At 36.5% G+C, this 19,453-nt stretch overlaps 2 protein-coding genes and 1 pseudogene across 6 annotated transcripts; 1 reads left to right on the top strand and 2 right to left on the bottom strand.

Annotated features, from left to right (window-relative positions):
* Positions 1–971: 971 nt before the first annotated feature.
* Positions 972–11,784, top strand: LOC122092477 (derlin-2.1-like). Of its 4 annotated transcripts, none has more exons than XR_006144151.1 (3): positions 972–1,115; positions 1,369–1,468; positions 11,426–11,784. XR_006144151.1 is itself a non-coding variant. In XM_042662802.1 (3 exons), the coding sequence occupies exons 1-3, from the start codon at positions 1,017–1,019 to the stop codon at positions 1,999–2,001; spliced, it is 228 nt and encodes a 75-aa protein (XP_042518736.1). In that variant the 5' UTR covers positions 972–1,016; the 3' UTR covers positions 2,002–2,999. The 4 variants fall into 4 exon arrangements, 1 of the variants encoding a protein (XP_042518736.1); XR_006144149.1 differs by lacking the exon at positions 11,426–11,784 and adding an exon at positions 10,390–10,550; XR_006144150.1 differs by lacking the exon at positions 11,426–11,784 and adding an exon at positions 8,737–8,924.
* A 1,161-nt stretch (positions 11,785–12,945) lies between these two features.
* LOC122092107 (NEP1-interacting protein 1-like) lies at positions 12,946–15,919 on the bottom strand. Of its 2 annotated transcripts, none has more exons than XM_042662422.1 (5): positions 15,475–15,919; positions 15,244–15,395; positions 13,643–13,690; positions 13,336–13,500; positions 12,946–13,255 (listed from the first exon to the last, which is right to left on the bottom strand). In XM_042662422.1, the coding sequence occupies exons 1-5, from the start codon at positions 15,554–15,556 to the stop codon at positions 13,133–13,135; spliced, it is 570 nt and encodes a 189-aa protein (XP_042518356.1). In that variant the 5' UTR covers positions 15,557–15,919; the 3' UTR covers positions 12,946–13,132. The 2 variants fall into 2 exon arrangements, with proteins under 2 accessions (XP_042518356.1, XP_042518355.1); XM_042662421.1 differs by having other exon boundaries at positions 13,607–13,690; positions 15,475–15,915.
* Positions 15,920–18,648: 2,729 nt separating this feature from the next.
* LOC122091487 overlaps positions 18,649–19,453 on the bottom strand; it is a 6,904-nt pseudogene continuing 6,099 nt past the window's right edge.

The following is a 19,453-nucleotide window of genomic DNA, read 5'->3' as shown; positions in this document are numbered from 1 at the left end:
ATATTTTCTCTCATCGTATTGTTGTATGATTATTGTGGTTTACTTTGACATGTCACAGTTAATGGCGGTGTTTAGCCAAGTTTCGTGATTTATGGCGGTATTTAGCCTAAATCCATGGAGATGGTTGTTAACCATAGGCTGTATGCCAAAGTGAGATATTAATACAAGAAAATGGCGGTTTGCCTAAGTATTGATTAATATCAAAGTTCTCTACCTGTGAGGTTTTCAAGGTAGGCTGGTCTTTAGATCAGGAACGGACCTATAAGGAAGGATATATCTTATGTGATCACAGTTATGATATAATTCCTTATATCTATGTTTCCAGGCGATTTGAATTGATAATTTTCTGTTGTCTGTAACATTAGATAGTTATATGCCGTATATTGAGGTGTATTTTCTACTATTGTTCAACAATGGAGATTATTGATTGGATCAAAGTTTGTTTTGAGTGGTATTCAATCTTGGGATTATTTGGCCAGATGTCAATGGGAAGACATCAGTATCAGTGTAGCCCAAGTGGGAGATTGTTAGGACTCTTATGTGGGCTTAACTGATATTGATTGACCCATTGGGCCCAAGAGAATAAGGACCACTCTAATTAGGAAACTTCTAGCCCTATTCTATTGTGGGAATGGATTAGGGTTTAGGAATTCTATTATATATAGAATACTGACGGTCCCTGCAGCTATTACTTTCATAATAATATTTTGGGAGCACTGCTTTCTCACAAAGCTAGTGTAGAGACAGAGAGAAGATCCCATAGTAAGAGGCTGCAGAAGATCTCAGTAGAAGGACCCATATTACGTGGTTCTTCATCATAATTCGTGGTACAAGCGTCAACCTTGATTTAGGGACTTTATTCACGCTCAACGGGTATGTGATTGATTTCTTTCCATTATTCATTCTTGAATTCTATACACTATAGGTAATTCAAATGATTCTAGGATTTAGAATCACTAACAGTGGTTGGGTTTAAGATCTTCGAATTTACATTTTTGATTCTCTGAAATCTTGGGATGGCTCAAGCTGTGGAGGAATGGTATGAGCACATGCCCATCATAACTCGTTCGTATCTCACAGCTGCTATCGTCACAACCATTGGATGCTCACTAGAGGTTTGGATTTGCACATTTGATTAATCCATTCATTATTTTTTTTCTAATTATGTCTTTGATCTACTACTCTTGCCTTTCTATTTCTTTCAATCTTTGATCAACTCTAGGGTTTTGGTTATTTCTTTCAATCTTTGATCAACTCTAGGGTTTTGGTTATTTCTTACATTTTGTTATCAAAAATGTGTTTTGTAAGTTACAATCTTGTTTACTTCTTATTGTTGTGATAAAATGATAGTTTTCTTGTTCGTTGCAGATAATTTCCCCATATAATTTGTATTTGAACCCAAAATTCGTCGTTAAGCAGTATGAGTTCTGGCGCCTGATTACGAATTTCTTTTACTTCCGGAAAATGGGTAATCTTTGAACTAAAATTTATATCATGTTGAATTAGTTTTTGAAAAATCTACTGTACTTACTGCTTGCTAGTATATATTGTTTGTCGGAAATTGCTTCTCATATATGGTTTCTGTGATGCATCCCTCGTGCTTATGGTTTAGCCTATAGTTGGCAGTATGGTATTTAGAAAACAATCTTATTTGAGAAAATAAGGATAACAAAACCTCCATGGATACTTTATATTTGCATTACTTCATGCTTAGACTAGAAAAACTGGATTGGTATTGGATTGGTATTAGATGATAGGGTGTGGTTGACAGCATTATCCTGCAGTCCAGAAGAACCTCTTCTGAACTAAGAGTTTTGTGTTTCAGTCTGTAAATTTTTTAAATTTGGTTTACTGTCTAGACTGCAAAAGCAAGGTAATCTGATTAACAATTGGGTCGAAATTCATCTACAGGAAGTTTAGATGTTACCTGACTACTGATACTCATTGCCATACATCCTGTTCCACATTCCAGGTATTCCTCTATGTAAAGGCATTCCTTAGCTGCTCATCTTTGGGTTCCCCTAGATACTGATGGTGCTTAAGACTTCCATTCCTCCATCAAGTGGTCAAAAGGAGGACATTCAGAGTGAAACTTCAACTTTTGCAACCTCATCCTTTTTAGACAATTCTGTTGATCATAAAGGAGACTTGGATATTGGAGGTTGAAAACAAACCCCTCAGTGAGAATGCCCTTGCTTCGAAGATCCTTGCTTTCTTGTTGGTTATTAATTGCTTGGGATTCTGGTTAGACGAATCTCTTGTGCTATTCCACTATATTGAATGTCTAAACCATCTCAAATGATTCTCTCTTCTTTTCACCTATTGTTACGCTTTTTAGTTTCCTCAACCATACTTAAAATCTTTTTATCCCACCTAATCTTGTCCTTCATCCAGATCAACATCCTTATTTCAATTACATTTAATTTATAGATATGGTGTTTCTTTAGTCTTCACCGTTTAGATCCATGTGGTATTGTTGGTCTTATGGCCGTGGTTTGATTTTTCATTTTGTTTTAACGGTCATTCATCATTCAACAATCTAGAAGGTCCTCTCCACTTCTCTTTCCGGATATGATTTTGTGGACAATGTCCTTTTGAGTTCCTTTATCCTTATGATTGAACCAAGACACTGGAAATGGTCACCTTGAGCTATCACTTAGTGCTGCAGTGGCACTATAGTGGTTAGACCAACATGACCTGGTTTGGAAACCAGAGTTCTAACGGAATTGGCCCAACCCGGGTTTTTGGTCTTATAAGGGCCGGTAGTAGTTTATTTATGTACTTGGGTTTATGTTTATCATTTCATTTTTCTTTTACTTCGAATAGATTACGTAGGAAGTAGATTTCCATTTTGGTTTTAGAGTTTGTATAGGAGTCTTTATATATATACCCAACGATTGGAAAGACAGATTTGAGAATGGAATGCAAGGTCTATTTCTTACTTAGCTGTTGCTACTGGATGAAGCTTTAGGCTACCCAACTGGTCATCTCCCTCCCTCTCTATTCTGGTTCTCTTCAAACCATGGTTTTTTCTGATCAAGTGTGAACTACTCTTCGTTCTTGTTCTATTCTTCCTTGTTTCGTCTCCTTTATATTTCTTCTTTAGAGCTGGGCGGATCCCCTGTTTTGGGTTAGATTACAACATCCTTAATCTTGTCATCATAGTTTTCAAGGCATCGCCTTGGCGTCCAGGCGGTTTGTCTGGGGCCTAGGCGATAGTTGCCTTATTGCACTATATGTTGCCTTGTGTTTTTTCACTTATTTATGCAAAATATCATTTATTCATAAATAAGCAAATGCCCTTATTTGAATCCAATAAAAATAATTTAAAAATCAAATTCCAAAAGGATTAAAAGTCATCTCCCCAGTCTAAGAACAAAAACTGAATTTTGGTTATAGGAGCGATTTTCAACTTTTAAATGCCAGGGTTTCTTTCAATTATGAAATTTTATGAATCTTATAATGTTAAAACATTCCAGAAAACCAAAAGTCTGGTAAAAAATATTTTGTTTTGATATCCATAAAATTATTTTCATTAGGAAGATCTTTTATCCATACCGAATCCAAAATGGGATCCCAGATCCAATCAAGAATTTTGTTGAATTTTTCATTCTTTTCTATTACCTACCATTTTCCTTATATAGCCATCTGATGGGGTATCGTTTGACTCGGCTTCCACTTGCATTGGTCACAAACTGAAACAATAAAAGGTGATTTTAACAGCGTTCGTGCATTTTAAAATAAATTTGATCGGAATATAATTTTGTCATTACAACTCAAATTTATATAATCTTAGACTTGTTGGAAAGCTGGTTTTATGTTATACCTAATACAAAAAGTCTCATGCAAAAATAAAATCATTTGACCAATCAAACTTATTATAGAACAAGAGCATTTCTCTAAATGTTGATTTTTTTATGACTTAATATTGATTTTTTTATAATTTGATGTGGCTGAAATGATGATTTTTAATGACTTGATGTGGCTTATTTTTATTTTTTTTATTAATTTTTTTTTCTTGTAATAATATAAGGTATATGTAAATTACTCAATAATGTTAGAAAAGAGGGGGAAAATAACAATTGGTTGCCTTGTTCGCCTTAAGGTGGGCACCTTTTCGTCTAAGCACTTAGACAACCCTCTAACGCCTTGGTTCGCCTTGTCGCTGTGGCAACTATGCTTTTCATATCTAACAGATTAATTGCCTTTTGTTTCCGTATTGGTAGCCCACATGGTTTTAAGTATCGGTGCGTATCGTTCCGTATCGGTAGGCATCGGCACGATACATACCGATACGTATCATGAAAATTTTAAAACCCTTATGTATCGATCCATATCCTACGATACGCACCGATACACCACCGATACGCACCGATACTCACCGATACGTACCGATACTCTATGAAAAATTCAAAATTGAAGTGAAATGTACGTTTTGGTATGTATTGGTATGTATCGTTATGTATCGGTACGTATCGGTGCGTATCGGTATGTATTGACCGATACACACCGATACGTACCAATACGGTCATAAAATGGCCAAAATGGGTAATTTTTTAGAAAAACATAATTTTTTGAGGTGTTTTTGTTCCAAAGTTGTTGCCAACCATTTTTCTCTCTAATTAAGTGGAAATCAAGGTAGAGAACAAGGATTTTACATTTATGGGACAATTACAAACCTTGGATTCTTAGAGTGATACTCTCAATTTACTGTTTATGCATAATACATGTTATATATAACTTTTTTTAACTATTTTTTTATGCAAATGTGTATAAAAAAGTGTTTCATATCCATTTATGTGCGTATCTTTAGCGTATCTTAGCGTATCTCCGATACGATACGATACCCTCCGATACGTATCTTAATTTTGGCCGACCGATATGACGACCGATACCGATACTTTAATCCTTGGTAGCCCATTAGATCCTAGCTTTAGTTCTCTATTTAATAATCAGTTGTTTCTATCCAAAAAGAATAACTACTCTATTTTCTAAACTTTCTGCAATTCACCCATCGATTGTCCATGGTTGTTTTGGAATTCTATTTTATTTGGAATCACTTTCTAAGCTTGGGATATACTATTGGAGAAGCCCTGCTCTTATCTGTTTTAATTTCAAGAAGTTACAATCTTTCCTCACAGACTTGGCCTGCCACCTTGGTGTTTCCATCGTGAAGAAGACTTCTTCTTGTAGTTTTAAAACCTTTCATTCTTAGTTTCCAAAAGTACCCTCCCCTTAACCCCTTATTCCCCTTTTATCTTTTATTTTAACTTTATTCCAAGTCTAACCCTAGTTTGATAAATATAATCCTCACTGGCCACTTGTATCCTTTCCTATTAAGTTCCTAATAGCCCTTTCAAATTCCGGTTTGTTACAATTTTGCCACTTCCCTTTCAAAAGCTGTGATAAACTACATTTGCCACTTCTTCCTGGTAACTTGGGTATTCGTGTATTTGGCTTTGGGGTGCGCCCATGGCGAACCCAACGGTATTTTGACCCCAGGATCGCACCACTTAGTCCCCAATTTTTGTCAATCTATCATTCTTATGCCATTCTTACTAAAATTGTACTCTTTATGTGCATTTTAGTTTTGTTTATCTATAAACCTTTTTATATAAAGCTTTTTTTCATAAATCTTAGTACTTATTTGATTTTTTTTTGGTCAAACTTCTTCTTTGATCTCTCCTATCAAAATTAGATCATATTTGCATATTGTATGTGTCTAGTCAACCCATACCTAGTGTGAAGAGGTAAGGATTTAGCTGACTCCCTAGCTTAATCAACTCCATATTGCATCATTACATGTTCTTGAAACATTATTTACTCTCCAAGATCTGGCAAATGATCTCTTCTAGGTATCATGTCATATGCTTTTTCTGAGTAATTTCTTATAGTCAATAAAGACCATTTGGGGACATTTCTTTTCCCTCTTAATCTTTTCATCAATCGCTCAAGCAAGATTTCCATTGATTCTTTTTATAGTGACATGTTGTCACTCTTACTCAAGTTGTTTGCGGCTTGGTTCGCAATTTTGACCATTTGGACCGTATTGCAAGTGCTTGAAACGTTATACTAGGGTATTTTTAGAAGTCCCCAATTTTGACCCATTTCAACACATTTTGACCATTTTGATCTAACCAACCCCTTATAAAAATGGCTTGTTTCGTGGGATTTTCTGTCCTTGTTGGTACTAGTGCTTGGGAGGATTTGCTGGTAAATTTCTTAGCCTTTGTGCCAAACAGTGTGTCCTCTAGTGTATTATTTTTTGAACTTGTTTTTTGCCTCTCTCTCCTTTTTTTTTTTTTTTTTTTTTTGTGGAGTGGGGTGGTGGGGAGTGGGGAGTGGGGAGTGGGGACCATGTGTCCAGGTTATGGAGACAGTGAAATCTTTCCTGTTGCAATTTGAAAGATTTCCATTTTTCTCCGTTTTTATCCAGTGAAGGGAGGCTTTCTTTATGGCCCAAAATATTTCCACAGCAGTTTAATTGGGCTTAGATTTTCTGGAAATAGTCCACACCATCTTAAAGTTTAAGTCTTACCATATTTTCCAAAGCATAGATATAAGAGCTGTTGAAAATACAGGTTTAAAACTCAAAAGTTTGGTGGGTCATATGGTTAACCCAAACTTGGCATGTTGCTAATCCATGCATTGTACCACCCATCCAATGGTAGTTTGCTAGCCCTCTATGTGGCTTAAAAATGGGTGGGGTATACATTGCAAGCTATGACCACTCATCACAGCCCCGTTACTGCCTGAAGGATCATAAAAGGGTGGACCATATGGATCATCTCGCTAAGGGGGTGTCGATTGGTTGGTTTTGACCAGTTTTGGTTTGGTTTCATCAAATTCGATGTGAGAATGAGTGGAACTAAAACATCTATCATTAAGTGAGAATAGATAGATCATCTCTCTAGGGGGATGTCAATTGGCTGGTTTTGACTAATTTTGGTTTGGTTTCATCGATTTCGGTGTGAGAATGAGTGAAACTGAAACATGAAATGTTAAGGACGCATCAGTTTCTTATCAACTTCTCTTGTCGATTTACTATCAATTTGATTTTGATTTGATCTTGGTTTGGTTTTGGTTCACAATGTAAATGTATTCAAAAATATGGAAACTTGTGTGTGTGTGTGTTTTTATTTTTTTTCTAATTAATTTCAGCTTTGTATACGTTTCTTATCGGTTTTATCGGTTTTGATCCCCTTTTTTAAGTTTGGTTCGATGTCCTATCAACTTTAATGCAGTCTGATTTGGTTTTGAATTTTAAAACCTCACCCCAGAAAGCTCATATTGGTTTTGGTTCAATTCGGCTTAATCGGTTTCAATTGATTTCATTGATTCGGGCTAGGTTTTGACACCCCATATCTAGCCATATGGTAGAATACATATCTTGTGACATTTCAAAAAATAACAGACAATTGTAACAATAACAATGCGCTTACCCATTGTTATATTTAGGTTAATTATATCTAAGGTACCGAATGTTTAGAGAAATGCTATCCCAAAAAAAAAAAAAAAAATAATAATAATAATAATAATAAAGAAATTACGTTTTTGGATACCTCACGTTTGATATATAATTCACATTTCATAAATGTAATGTTTGGAGTTTATGATATTTCTTAAATACTGTTTGGGATACATTTTTTTCGAATTTTCAATTTTACCCATCGATTTTATGATTACTAATATTTTTGTCATCTCATTTTGACAAGCCATGGTTTAGGTCTTATTCCAAATATGGCCTCAAATAAATTTATCCATGTTGCCAATCCCTTTTTAGTTCTTTACCAAAAAAAATCCCTTCTTAGGTGAGGCTTCACTGTTTGTTTTGTTGTGTCCCCCCTCCCCTCCCCTCCCCTTCCCTTCCCTTCCCTTCCCTCCCCTTCTATTTTACTTTTCTACTTGGCTTAGTTTGAATCCAAGTCAACCATCTTCCCATTGGTAGGAAGAAATTTATAGAGGTAGTGAACTGGGCAAAGTTGAAAATATATCAAACGTGAGGTGCTTAAAGTGTAGTTTCTTTAAACGTTGGGTACCCCAAGTTGCCATCGAATGGTCAGCCTAGTTAAGCAAAGGGGTTTAGAAGAAATCTATCATAATTGTATATGAAAAACTAGGGTGATTTACATCAATTTCCCCTGGCATATGCTTATGTTGCGTAATCCCTCTAAAAAATCGTTTATCACATTTAAACCTAAAAAAAGTAACACTGTTAGACTAGTGTTAGTTTTAGAATGTAAAAAGACAAAATTGCCTTTCCATTCGCATAGCACAACTCCAAGTGGGATAGTTGTCACCCTAGTTAGTAAGTTTGGGGAAGGCAATAATGCGGGAATGGATATATACGGTAACTAAATCGGCCATATGGTAATAATACATTTTTAATAATTCGGTGTAATAAAATGTGTACGACAATGATACGGCACGTGTTTAATACGATTGCCCTATAATAATCCATAAACAAAAATATGGGTTTATTTTGGTATTAAGGAGGTTCTAAAATTGATTGTTTGTAATTAAATTCTGAATTCACATGCTTCCATGAACATTTAAATCCAATATAGCTTTCCAATTTGAAATCATTTCTACATTTATCGTAGCAAATAATATATATTTGCCCAAGTTATATAATTAATTACAGACAATCACTTGGATGAACATTGGGTAGCAACGGTTTAAAAACAGGAAACAGTTGCTCTAGAGCACACAGCCCAACTCTTTGTTTTCCTGCAGCAATGGTGTCGTAAGGTTTGAAGCAGCCAAATGTGGTCAATTTTGCTGGGGAAACTTGGAGTACTATCTTCAATGCCGAGAAATATATTTGGACAGGGACAAAGAAAGAAACAACATGACATAAATGTAAATAAGTGTAAATAAGGCCGGCAAGCCATGATTTATTTATATTCATTGTTGCCTTCTGCTTTTGTCACTGAAAGGGTAAGTTATTGGGAAAATTACTTGATTACCCACTTACGGGTTTCCCTTTACAAAATTACCTACTAAAAGTTTCAGTTAACAAAAATATCCAAAATTAGGTTTTCCTTTACAAAATTACCCACATAAAGTTTAAGTTAACAAAAATACCCAAAATTGAGTTTGGGTTTACAAAATTACCCACTCAAAGTTGGAAAAAAATCGTCTGTTTTTCTTCATCCATGTTTTTCTTGTTTTGCTACTTTTAGAAGGTGACATGTGGTATTCCTTTAAGTGAACGGCCAAGATTGCGTTAAAAACCAAACTAGATGTAATATCCCTCATCCAACTGAATTAATCTTGACCGCTGATGACACGTGTCATCATCTACAACTAGCAAAACACAAGAAAAACAGGAAAAGAAAAAACAGACGATTTTTATCCCTCAAAGTTTCAGTAAAAAAAAAAAAAACATGATTATATGTGGACTCACTATTTTGGGTAGTTTTTTAAACTCAAACCTAATTTTGGGTATTTTTATTAACTGAAACTTTGGGTAGATAGTTTTATAAAACCAAACTCAATTTTGGATATTTTTGTTAATCAAAACTTTTTGTGGGTAATTTTATAAAGAAAAACTCAAAAGTGAATAATCATATAATTTTTCATAATTTATTTCTTCGGGTGGTCAATTGATCGTTGAATACATTAGCGAAGCTATGTAGATTCGTCTTCTTCCGAAGAGTCCAACACATCACCCTTGTAAGCAACCAACAACTCCTCTAAGTCAACTTCGAATCTCGAAATGAACTTATCCACGAATTTCTCCTCAGGCAATACCACCACATGAAGAAAAATTGGTACCTTCTTCAACAACCTCTTCGACTTCAAAATCTCAATGACCCTGTACCGAGGAATCACTCTCTTCTCTAAACTAATCATAATCGATCCTCATCTCAAGGGAAAGATCAACTCAGAATGCTTAAAGAAATTTGCAGATGCAACAGAGAAATAAAAAGGAATGAAACCGGATTGCATCCATTCACAGAGAGAGAGAGAGAGAGAGAGAGAGAGAGAGAGAGAGAGGGGATTTCACTCACAGCGAATGGAGATCGTTGCCGTCGCCACTGCACTTGCCGCTGCCACCGTTGAACTAGCCGTTGCTATCACCGCCGCTACCGTTTCTCAGCCGCTGCAAGCTTTGATTGTCAGTTGTAGACAAAAGGAATGGGTTGCGTGGGGGATTTTGTGAATGAATAGTTTTAGGTTGAGTTTTTAGCTAAACGTAGCAATTGGGTTGAAAGATTAAAACACGAATAATTCGTGTATAATACGGAGGCATATAAAAACCACGTATTGTATGGATTTTTATATAGGTCCGACAAATACTACATTATTGAATTAAACGTTGGGGATACGTATATAATACGTGTATTTTATGCGAACTTACTTACTATGGCTGTTACCATGCAGAGGCTGAGTGACAAGTATAGCACCAGGATTATCCATATGATGCATTAAAAAATGGAAAAGAATCATCAAGGGGGAGGAAAACAACCGAAGCGGTAGTGTTAGAGATGGCAGCGAGCATAGGATCAACAACAAGGGAGTCAGCCATGGAGAAGATGAAATGGATAAATGAGGGAAAAAAATCGTCTGCAATTCCGATCTCGTACAATTCCCTAAAATACCACCTTCAGGGGGTGACACGTGTATTGATACCAATGCAATGGTCCAGATCTGATTTAAATGTGTCTTCACTGATTTAAGGTTTTATTAGTTGTACCAAATCTGGACCATTGTATTGGTATTAATACACGTGTCACTCCTTGAAGGTGGTATTTCATGAAATTGTACGAGATCGGAATTGCAGACGATTTCAACCCATAAATGAGAGAAGGAGGTCTAAAAGATCGACCTAAACTGATACCATGTAAAGAAAGTGTTTAAGTGGAATTGTCGTATCTCTTCTCTATCAGTATATTTATATACAAGTGTGTGGGTTGATCCCAAAGAATCAAAACATACAAGAATCGTTTCAAACAAGGAAACGAATTAATAGGGGCTGTATACATAAGGTAAAGAACTAATAAGGGAGGAACTAATATGGGGCTGCATACATAAAGTAACAACCTAATATGGGTGGATAAGGATTCACATTTTCAGTCTTATCTCCAACTGCATCTCCAACGACTCTAGTTGTGTTTCCAATAAGCATAGCTAATAAACTACACCACTGATGTCCACCTCACTTTGGTAGAACTCTAAAAAAACAAAGTCTCATGCAGACTTGGAGGAGAAGAGGCCTGATTGGCAAACCTTCCATATCATGTTGATGTAAATCATCCGAAAAACTATTTAAAAAAAGGGTTCTCTTTAAGAATAAAGAAGAAGAATAAAATCCAATTCATGTTGATCTTTGTACCAGAGAGAACTAGATCAATTATTTTAGGAAATGATATTAGTTTGAGCTATTCTCAATGCAATTCTCTCAAAACACTGTTTGCAGGACCCAAAAGAAAGAATGATTAGAAGCAAAAGCAGATCTCTATTATGTGAATTGGTAAGAGCTTCCATGATACAAAGAACCATCAGACTTCAATGGCATTACGGACAAGTGAGAGTAGAACCCACCATTTTCTCCATCAACCCCATAACAGATTCCTGAGCTGTTTAACCGAGTTGAAAGGTAGAAGCTAAACAAAGCCAACTGCTGAACGTATGCACTCTTCTCTAGACTCTAAAGAAAACAAAACAGGACACCTCAAACTAAATTAAAGAATGAGTTTCAGGGAGCAATGTTAGGTATGCCTCCTATATTCCATAGGGATCTATGTATATGAGAAAGACCATGTTTTTTGCTTTCCTATCTCCTACGATGACTTCGATGTTTGTTCAATCTGCCTTTTTCTAAGCAACCCTTTCTATGTCCCTATTGTATGAAGTCCAAAATGCCTTTGATATTATTGTAAAAATTCCGTCCAATCAACAAAACCTATAGATTAAGAGATTCTCTCCTCTCCTTGGATGAAAGAAAACTTGGTTCCTAACTCAATTACTATTTATCAACATCAACTTTGATGATACCGGAGATAGCTGATTCTCATGGTGGCCCTTGCTCTATGATTCACATGATAAGCCCATTTGTGCCTTTTACTTTGGACTTGACTTTACCAGCTGAGTGGTATTTCCAATGTTTGTTACTGTGTTGGTCAGACTCGGATTCAGTGTAGGGGTCATCCTTTGTGCAAAAAGACCTTAACAATCAGCATTGGGTTTATTGGAAGAGGGTTTCCCACACTGACATTCAGTGTAGGGGTCATCCTTTGTGCACAAAGACCTTAACAATCAGCATTGGGTATATTGGAAGAGGGTTTCCTACACTGTCAGTGTGGGAACGAGTATATAAGTTCGCAAAAAGATATCATCCATGCAGTGTCCACGTTTTCAAAATAGATGAAAAAAAAAAAAAATTTTGAATGACCTCACTTTTTGTGAGAGGGCATATGAAAGAATCCGCATATAAACAGTGTAAAATTTTTTACCCTAATTTAGAATCCAAGTTTTGATTATTTGTCAGCTACAATAGTTCCTTTGATTTAGAGAGTATTTTGCCTGGTCTATTGCTGTTGTCACTTGATACTTGATAGACTACTCAGTATCTCAACTAAAACTTTAATGTATTCTAACTAGATATTTTTGATGCCATCATAAAATGTGCATCTTAAGTAGGTAGGTGAGATCAATGATTCTTTGAGAGGGAGGCGGGGAGGTGGGGGGAATCATAAAATAAGAGCTAGCCCCGGCACGTCCCCACTCATACTTGCATGTGGGCGGCTGGACCAATGGCGGGCGCAGACATGAGAGGGGCAGGGGGTCTTTTCCAAGCGACGAAGATTGGGGGAAAGATAAACATAGCTGGGAAATCCAGCGGCGTGCCAGCCTTTTCCCATAAAATATTTAGTATTTTGTTCTAAAATCTTGCATTCAATGGCAATCATAAGTACATATTCCATGAATTGCACTTGGTGAGTTAAAAGACTGATTTTGTATTATAACCTTACTTGGTCTTCATTGACCCATATAGATGAGGAGCACTTGTACATTGAGATACTGATCTGAAGATCTAAGAAGCTGTCGTGGGGACTCTAATTTGGTTGAACCAATTTTTTTTACAGGGTTGAGGTTGGTTACCTCTCATGGTGAAATCATTTAATTAAACATCTTGTCTACAAATGGGGCAGGATCCATGTCTAACAAGCCATCCATCTATGCAAGGCAAATGAAAGAAGTGCAAGCAATTGGGTAGTCTTCTTGCTCTCTCTTCCTCCCTGAAATCCTATTCACATCAATTCAAGAAATTAAGAACCACTAATGTCATTTATTTACTTATTTGCAAGAACATGAATGGATCATTACCTGTAAGCAAATTGTACAGCAGAAGTCATCACATGTTGCCATCATCTCACTATGAGTAAAATTGAATACAGGAAGCTTATTGATGAAGTTGAATGATACCCCTTTGATTCCACCAACATCATAAATGTCTGAGGTCTCTCCATAGCTTGTCTCCATGGAATTAATCTAAAAAATCAACTTCCTCCATTAAGTTTTTTAGTCAAAAGAAACAAATTTTGCTCATTAATGTCAGGGTATTTGGGTAGTTGTCAGTGTCTCAATGCACACTCACTTGCCACTGATAAGCCTTCAGCATTGCAGGACTCACCCATTCCCGGAAAACTTTCCCATTTATTAGGCTACCAATCAAGGCAATCTGCACAGTTGTTTCACAAAACAAGCAATTAAAAGCTGTGTCATGTGCTTATCGAAGTTCATACTGACATAAACACAAACAGATGAAGGGGGTGGGGTGATAAAGAGATTTGAATGGATAGAAAACACAAAAATGGAAAGGAAAAAAAAATTAAGAGCTTGCATTGGATGCTGGACTGATGCACCCAATATGGGTTGTAATCATCAATACCATTTGGAAAAAAAATTAATATGCCAAGAAAAAATCACTAGAAGAACACATGATCATAACCATCCTTTTACCTAACTATTCTATGTTCTTCAGATTTGTTCAATGCATGGACCCTCCTTTGATTGATGGGTATTTCCATTTTTATCTCTCATTCAACTTTGAGACTGCATTTGGTAGTCATTCAGTTTTAGAAACAATGTTTTGTGTCAAAAACAGAATTTTCAATTTCTGTGTCAAAAACAGAATTTTCAATTTCTGTGTCAAAATAACATTTTAAAACAAAAAAATAGTGTTTGATGAACCTATTTTAAGAACGGTTACCTAAATTTTCACTTTTTTTGGTATTTAAAAAAACTTTTCTACTACTAAGCTTGCTAGGAGAGAAAAGAAAATTTCAATTCTCTCTTAGATTTTTGTATTTTCCAAATATCCTTTCATATTCCATTTCCTTGACCACGAGGATGGATAACGGGAAAGTTACTAGAACCCAAAATTCCATCCCCTCTCTATTTCTGCCATTCACCCACCTAGTAAATGGAACCCATTCGTTAGTTTTCCCATTCCATACTTCTCTATAAACAAACAAGGCCCTAAGTACCGCATCTTTCGGTGGGCCACAATTAAACCATAACTGATCCATTTTGAAGTGATTGATTGATTGATTGGATAGTAGGAAAAATAGAGTTGATCCTACCGCATTGGAGATTCTATGGGCCCACAGTGCCACTTAACAATCTTGCACTGGACCCAGTGAGATTTTGATTTATTATTTTAAAGGAGGGGAGAAGAGGCCAGGTGGTAACGGGCCTAACGGCTAGGAGGCTCCAACGACGAAAAAATTTGAGATTCTCCAACCCTATTGCAAATTGAAATAATGGGTTTTTTTTGGTAGAAACTTTCCTTAGGTTTATAAACACCTTCTTAGATTTTAGATTTTTGTATTTTAAAAAATAATCTTTTAAATTTTATTTTTTTCACAGCTAAATTTCGTTCCAAAATCTCACTCAGCAAGAGCAGTTTAGGTTCTCATACGATCCTAATCCATCGACATGGAATGCACACAAGAAAAATTCCATAGTATATTTCATGTGAATGGATCAGATGGTACGAGAATGATTCTCCTACGAGAACCTGATTCCAACTCCTAGTTAACTGGGACTAGCACACCATAGTTTCACCAACGACGCTAAGCAATTGTCATTTATTCTAATTTTTAATAATGATTCTCATACAAGAACCTGATCCCGACTCCCAGTCAGCATGAGACTGGCACATCATAGCTTCATCAATTGCGCTAAGCAATGGTCATTTATTCTAAGTTTTAGTAATGAGTAATGACTAACCTTGGATGAAGACTCGCCCTCAATCAAAGACTCCAGCAGCTCAAACGCCACCACTGCACCGGAGATAGCACCGATTCCGGCTCCTCTACAGAACCCGGTTTCTGTCGTCTGGCCGGTAACCGCTCCGGTGATTGCTCCTACGATTGCCCCTCCTACATATATACAGAAAATCAAAAACAACCCAAGTAGCAACCAAGTGGATAAAAGGAAGATTGAAGTGAAAAGGCCTACCCAATGCAAAAACACAGGTGGAAGAAATAAAGACAGCCATCCTCACCACTCTTAACAAAAACCCAATACGAAAACCACCCATTTCTGAAAGAAAACAACCCGAAAACTGCTTTTCTTACACCACAATACCACTCTCTCTAGCTCGGAAAACAACTCAACTCAGAGATTATGAAGGGTATATTGAAATGTAAAGTAGCAATGAAGAAAGAATATATAAGGGAGAATTTAAAGAAGTGAGAATGAAGGAAAACTCCAGAAGAGCATTTAAGAAGGGGTGAGGTTGTGGGGGATGAGTGATCAACCCAACATTGCATGCATGGATAGGAAGAAAAATAAGTCATTACAGCTCAGTCTGGATACTTTGGAAAACAATTAAAAATTGAATGAAACCAGGTGCTGAACAGTGGTAACTGATCTACTACTATTTGGTCTTGGGAAGTTGATGAGGAGAGACTTTATGCTCTCTCTCTCTGACTCTGTGAGTGAGTCCTGTCAACCAAAGCAAGTGGGTATTGAATTGCATTTAACTCATTGGTAAGGAAGCCTATCTATTTCTATGAATATTTATATATAGATGACACCCATGGATATACCATATCCTCTTCGTTTTTTCTCCTTCACATTAATTACTATGTTTTTTAGGAACTTAAAAATTAGTAATTTATTAAGAGAAGGGGCCATGTGTCTCATCTGGTCATTGTGGAACTCTCTCTACCATATGTGCATGTAAGCCAAATGCTACTTAATTAGCCATGGCCTATCTTATTTGAATGCTTTTTTTCTTCAGTTAGTAATTATTCTTCAACCCCTTTATACATCTTAGGGTTTCTATTTGATGAAAATTTTATATGATATTAAAATGGGTTTTCACAGTATCCAATTGGGTAGTATAGACCTCAAAATAGTGATCAAAATCACTCATTTAAAGCCATTAGATCAAAACCACTTAAATATCCCCACCCCCTCTCTCTCTCTCTCTCCCAAAAGACTGAGTCAACTAGAACAAACTGGAAAAGGAAGACTGCATGTAATGGATTAAATGAGTTGCTTTTTTTTTTTTGGTTATTGGGTACTTGGATTGAATGACTTGTTTGGCTTAAGAGGAAACTGTTTCTGCATGGCCACATGGATTATGGATATGCATTACATCCCTGACTTACCACGCTTCTACATACGTAATGGTCAGTTCCTTTGGGGGAGTGCCATGGCGGCAGTATTAAATTGTATTATACTCATGCACCACCCCCAAGTCCTTTTGAACTTGGAAGAATTTTCTTGAAGATCAGGTAATCTGGCTCAAGAACACCTTCCCCCCACCTTCACCTCAAAATTATTTCAGACGTATCGTGTGTCTATATATAGGGGTCATGCGATCAAGTAGTTTTCTTTTTCTCTTTTCTAGAAAGTGACGAAAAGATCTAAGAAAAAGGGGGTAGGCTGAATATAGGAATGACATGGATTCAAGATTCAAAATAGGGTGAAACTTCGTTGTTAAACTGAGTACAACTTACACCCTCTCACAGAAAGGAAGAAATGACCGCCCCTTCCCCCCCCCTCCCCGGGTGATGGGTGCCCTGGTCCTTCCTCTAATTGGCTCCCATATTGGTGGTAAAAAATTAAGGAAAAAAATACCGGGGATTCTAAAATTGTCAGGAGGTTATACAGAATGGTAGAATTAAAATTTGTTTAAGCATATCTCAACTATCCTATGGAAGGTATCAACTGATAGAATACAACCACCCAATGCAACAATTTGGAGATCATAAGAGAATACAAATCAATATGAAAATGAATGTTTAGGCATACCTATCCATGGTCGAAGAAGATTGTCTAGTCGAATGCTCTCCTTCTTATATGATGGCTATTGGTCTTATCTACCATCTTTTCGTCACATCTAACAAGATATGAAACCCCACACATCAAAGTGTTTGCACTCTTACCAGCTTTGGACTAAATAGTATGAAGGTGTGGTATGAAATACATGTAAACGACTGTGATTAAGTATGTCAAATTCCAAATCAGCTCCGACTTCAAAGTAAAGTCCCATATCTGCTCCATAAATGGAGGTCCATTATCACTATCCTTACATGGTGCTTCCCCTATAGAAAGTCCACTAGAACTGCCCAAAATAGCTATTTCATCCAAGCATACTATACTTGCTTGAATCAAATAAGTTCACTAGGACTGGATCCTAATGTCCCCAAATAAATCTCCATATTTAAGCAAGCTAAGCCTAATCCTGTTTCCATTGTTCAGTTAATCTACAAGTGGACATCTGATCTCAACCTTTTTCCCTCATACTGCTCTTGTTATCCCTTCAGACAATGATTTCTCGTTATCCTTTGATGGCTATCAGGAGTTATTGGTTGTGGGTTATCCTATCCTTACTTGTGAACAGCTTTGAACTTTGTGAAGCAGGATGGACTTTTAGATGTTGATTGTAGAGAATCCTCAGGATTCAGATATTTGGGAACTATAATAAACCTTGCTAGAAGCAGGGGGATGAGCATGCCTAGATGTTTCAACAGATGGCCACGAAACAGGTGGCCTTGGGAACTGTTTCCTTTACTTAATGATGTTTCTGAGTTAATAAAAGATGTTTCCAATGTTTATAATTTGAAAAATAGCCAACAGATATTTCAGCAAAAAAATAAGCCAACAGAAAGGAAAACTATTTCGGTTGCATATGGGTTGAGGCCAGAATATTTTGTTTAAGAAAACAAGGGGTAGAAATGTCTTTCACATGGGAAGGACTAAAATAACCACATAGGAGCGTTGTCGTAGGCCACACTCTCTGATGTAGTTCGTTTATCCTATATTATTAATTTTTTCTTTTAGAATACTAGCCAATAGTGTTGCGTACACCTAGACACATGGGCAAATGGAATAAGAGCATGGATATTTTTCACAGTTTGATTCCACTTCCCCATGTGTTTGAATGTACGCAACACTACAGGGTAACGTTCTTTTTCCCTTCTATTTTTTAACATAAAAGGATCTATCGGAAGAATCACCAATTCTAACATCAAATGAACACAAATAAAGCTACGGATGGGAAAGTAGCAATCAAGGAACCCAAGCTATTTTCAACTCTCTTTAAATTAAATATTTTTTTTCTTCCTTTCTAACAGAAAAAAAAAACACACACACACACACAAATAAAGAGTAATGAAGTGATGAATTGACAACATGACATTTTCAATTTTCCATGCCAATCAACTAAAAGATCCCCAACTACACAGATGAAATTACAAAAATGCAGCAATCATTCACGAGCAACCACTACAACCTGTTTCCCAACATTGCGGCCACTGAAGAGTCCAATCAGAGCTCCAGGCGCTTTATCAAGGCCTTCTGCAGTATCTTCTACATAAGCTATCTTCCCTTCTTTGATTAATGGTACAATGAAATCAACAAACTTGGGGTAGAGGTGAAAATATTTGGAAATCAAGAACCCTTCCATGCGAATCTGCTTAGAAATAAGGCAGGACAAATTTTGCACACCCTCTGGCTTTTCGAGGTTGTACTGGGAGATCATCCCACACACAGAAATACGGCCATTAACTTTCATGTTGAGGAGGACTGCATCAAGCATCTTCCCACCAACATTTTCAAAGTAAATGTCTATGCCTTCAGGAAAGTACCTGGATAGATTTGATAAGAAAAATTTTTATAATTAACTTTCAAACAAGGTAGTGAAGAAGTTTTATAGACATGGCCCAAATACAGACTAGTAAATAAAATCAAGAGACTGATTCGTACCTCCAATCTCCAAGTGAAAACTTAACATTCATATTATTCAGTTGACTACAACTTTGATATGATACTGAGATTTCTCTGATAAAGACACTAATACTGACCTTCTTAAAGTAGCATCTAAGTCATCCTCTTCTTTATAATTGAAAGCCTCATCAAATCCAAACTTGTTCTTCAACAGATCAACCTTACAGCCCCCACCCCCCAACACCCCCCCCCCCCC

Source organism: Macadamia integrifolia, chromosome 10, assembly GCF_013358625.1.
Source record: "Macadamia integrifolia cultivar HAES 741 chromosome 10, SCU_Mint_v3, whole genome shotgun sequence".
NCBI classification, from domain to species: Eukaryota; Viridiplantae; Streptophyta; class Magnoliopsida; order Proteales; family Proteaceae; genus Macadamia; species Macadamia integrifolia.
Note: the sequence above shows the minus strand (reverse complement) of the source record. Positions and strands in the feature narration are given on the sequence as shown.

What these genes read in the sequence shown, in the direction of transcription:
- LOC122092107 (XM_042662421.1), bottom strand. Translation starts at nt 15,556, where the DNA reads ATGGGTGGTTTTCGTATTGGGTTTTTGTTAAGAGTGGTGAGGATGGCT. An exon ending in AGGGCGAGTCTTCATCCAAG is followed by an intron (nt 13,691 to 15,243) that starts GTTAGTCATTAC and finishes ACAACTGTGCAG; the next exon opens with ATTGCCTTGATTGGTAGCCT. An exon ending in GCTGTACAATTTGCTTACAG is followed by an intron (nt 13,256 to 13,335) that starts GTAATGATCCAT and finishes TGATGTGAATAG; the next exon opens with GATTTCAGGGAGGAAGAGAG.
- LOC122092477 (XM_042662802.1), top strand. Translation starts at nt 1,017, where the DNA reads ATGGCTCAAGCTGTGGAGGAATGGTATGAGCACATGCCCATCATAACT. An exon ending in CCATTGGATGCTCACTAGAG is followed by an intron (nt 1,116 to 1,368) that starts GTTTGGATTTGC and finishes TGTTCGTTGCAG; the next exon opens with ATAATTTCCCCATATAATTT. An exon ending in CTTTTACTTCCGGAAAATGG is followed by an intron (nt 1,469 to 1,972) that starts GTAATCTTTGAA and finishes TCCACATTCCAG; the next exon opens with GTATTCCTCTATGTAAAGGC.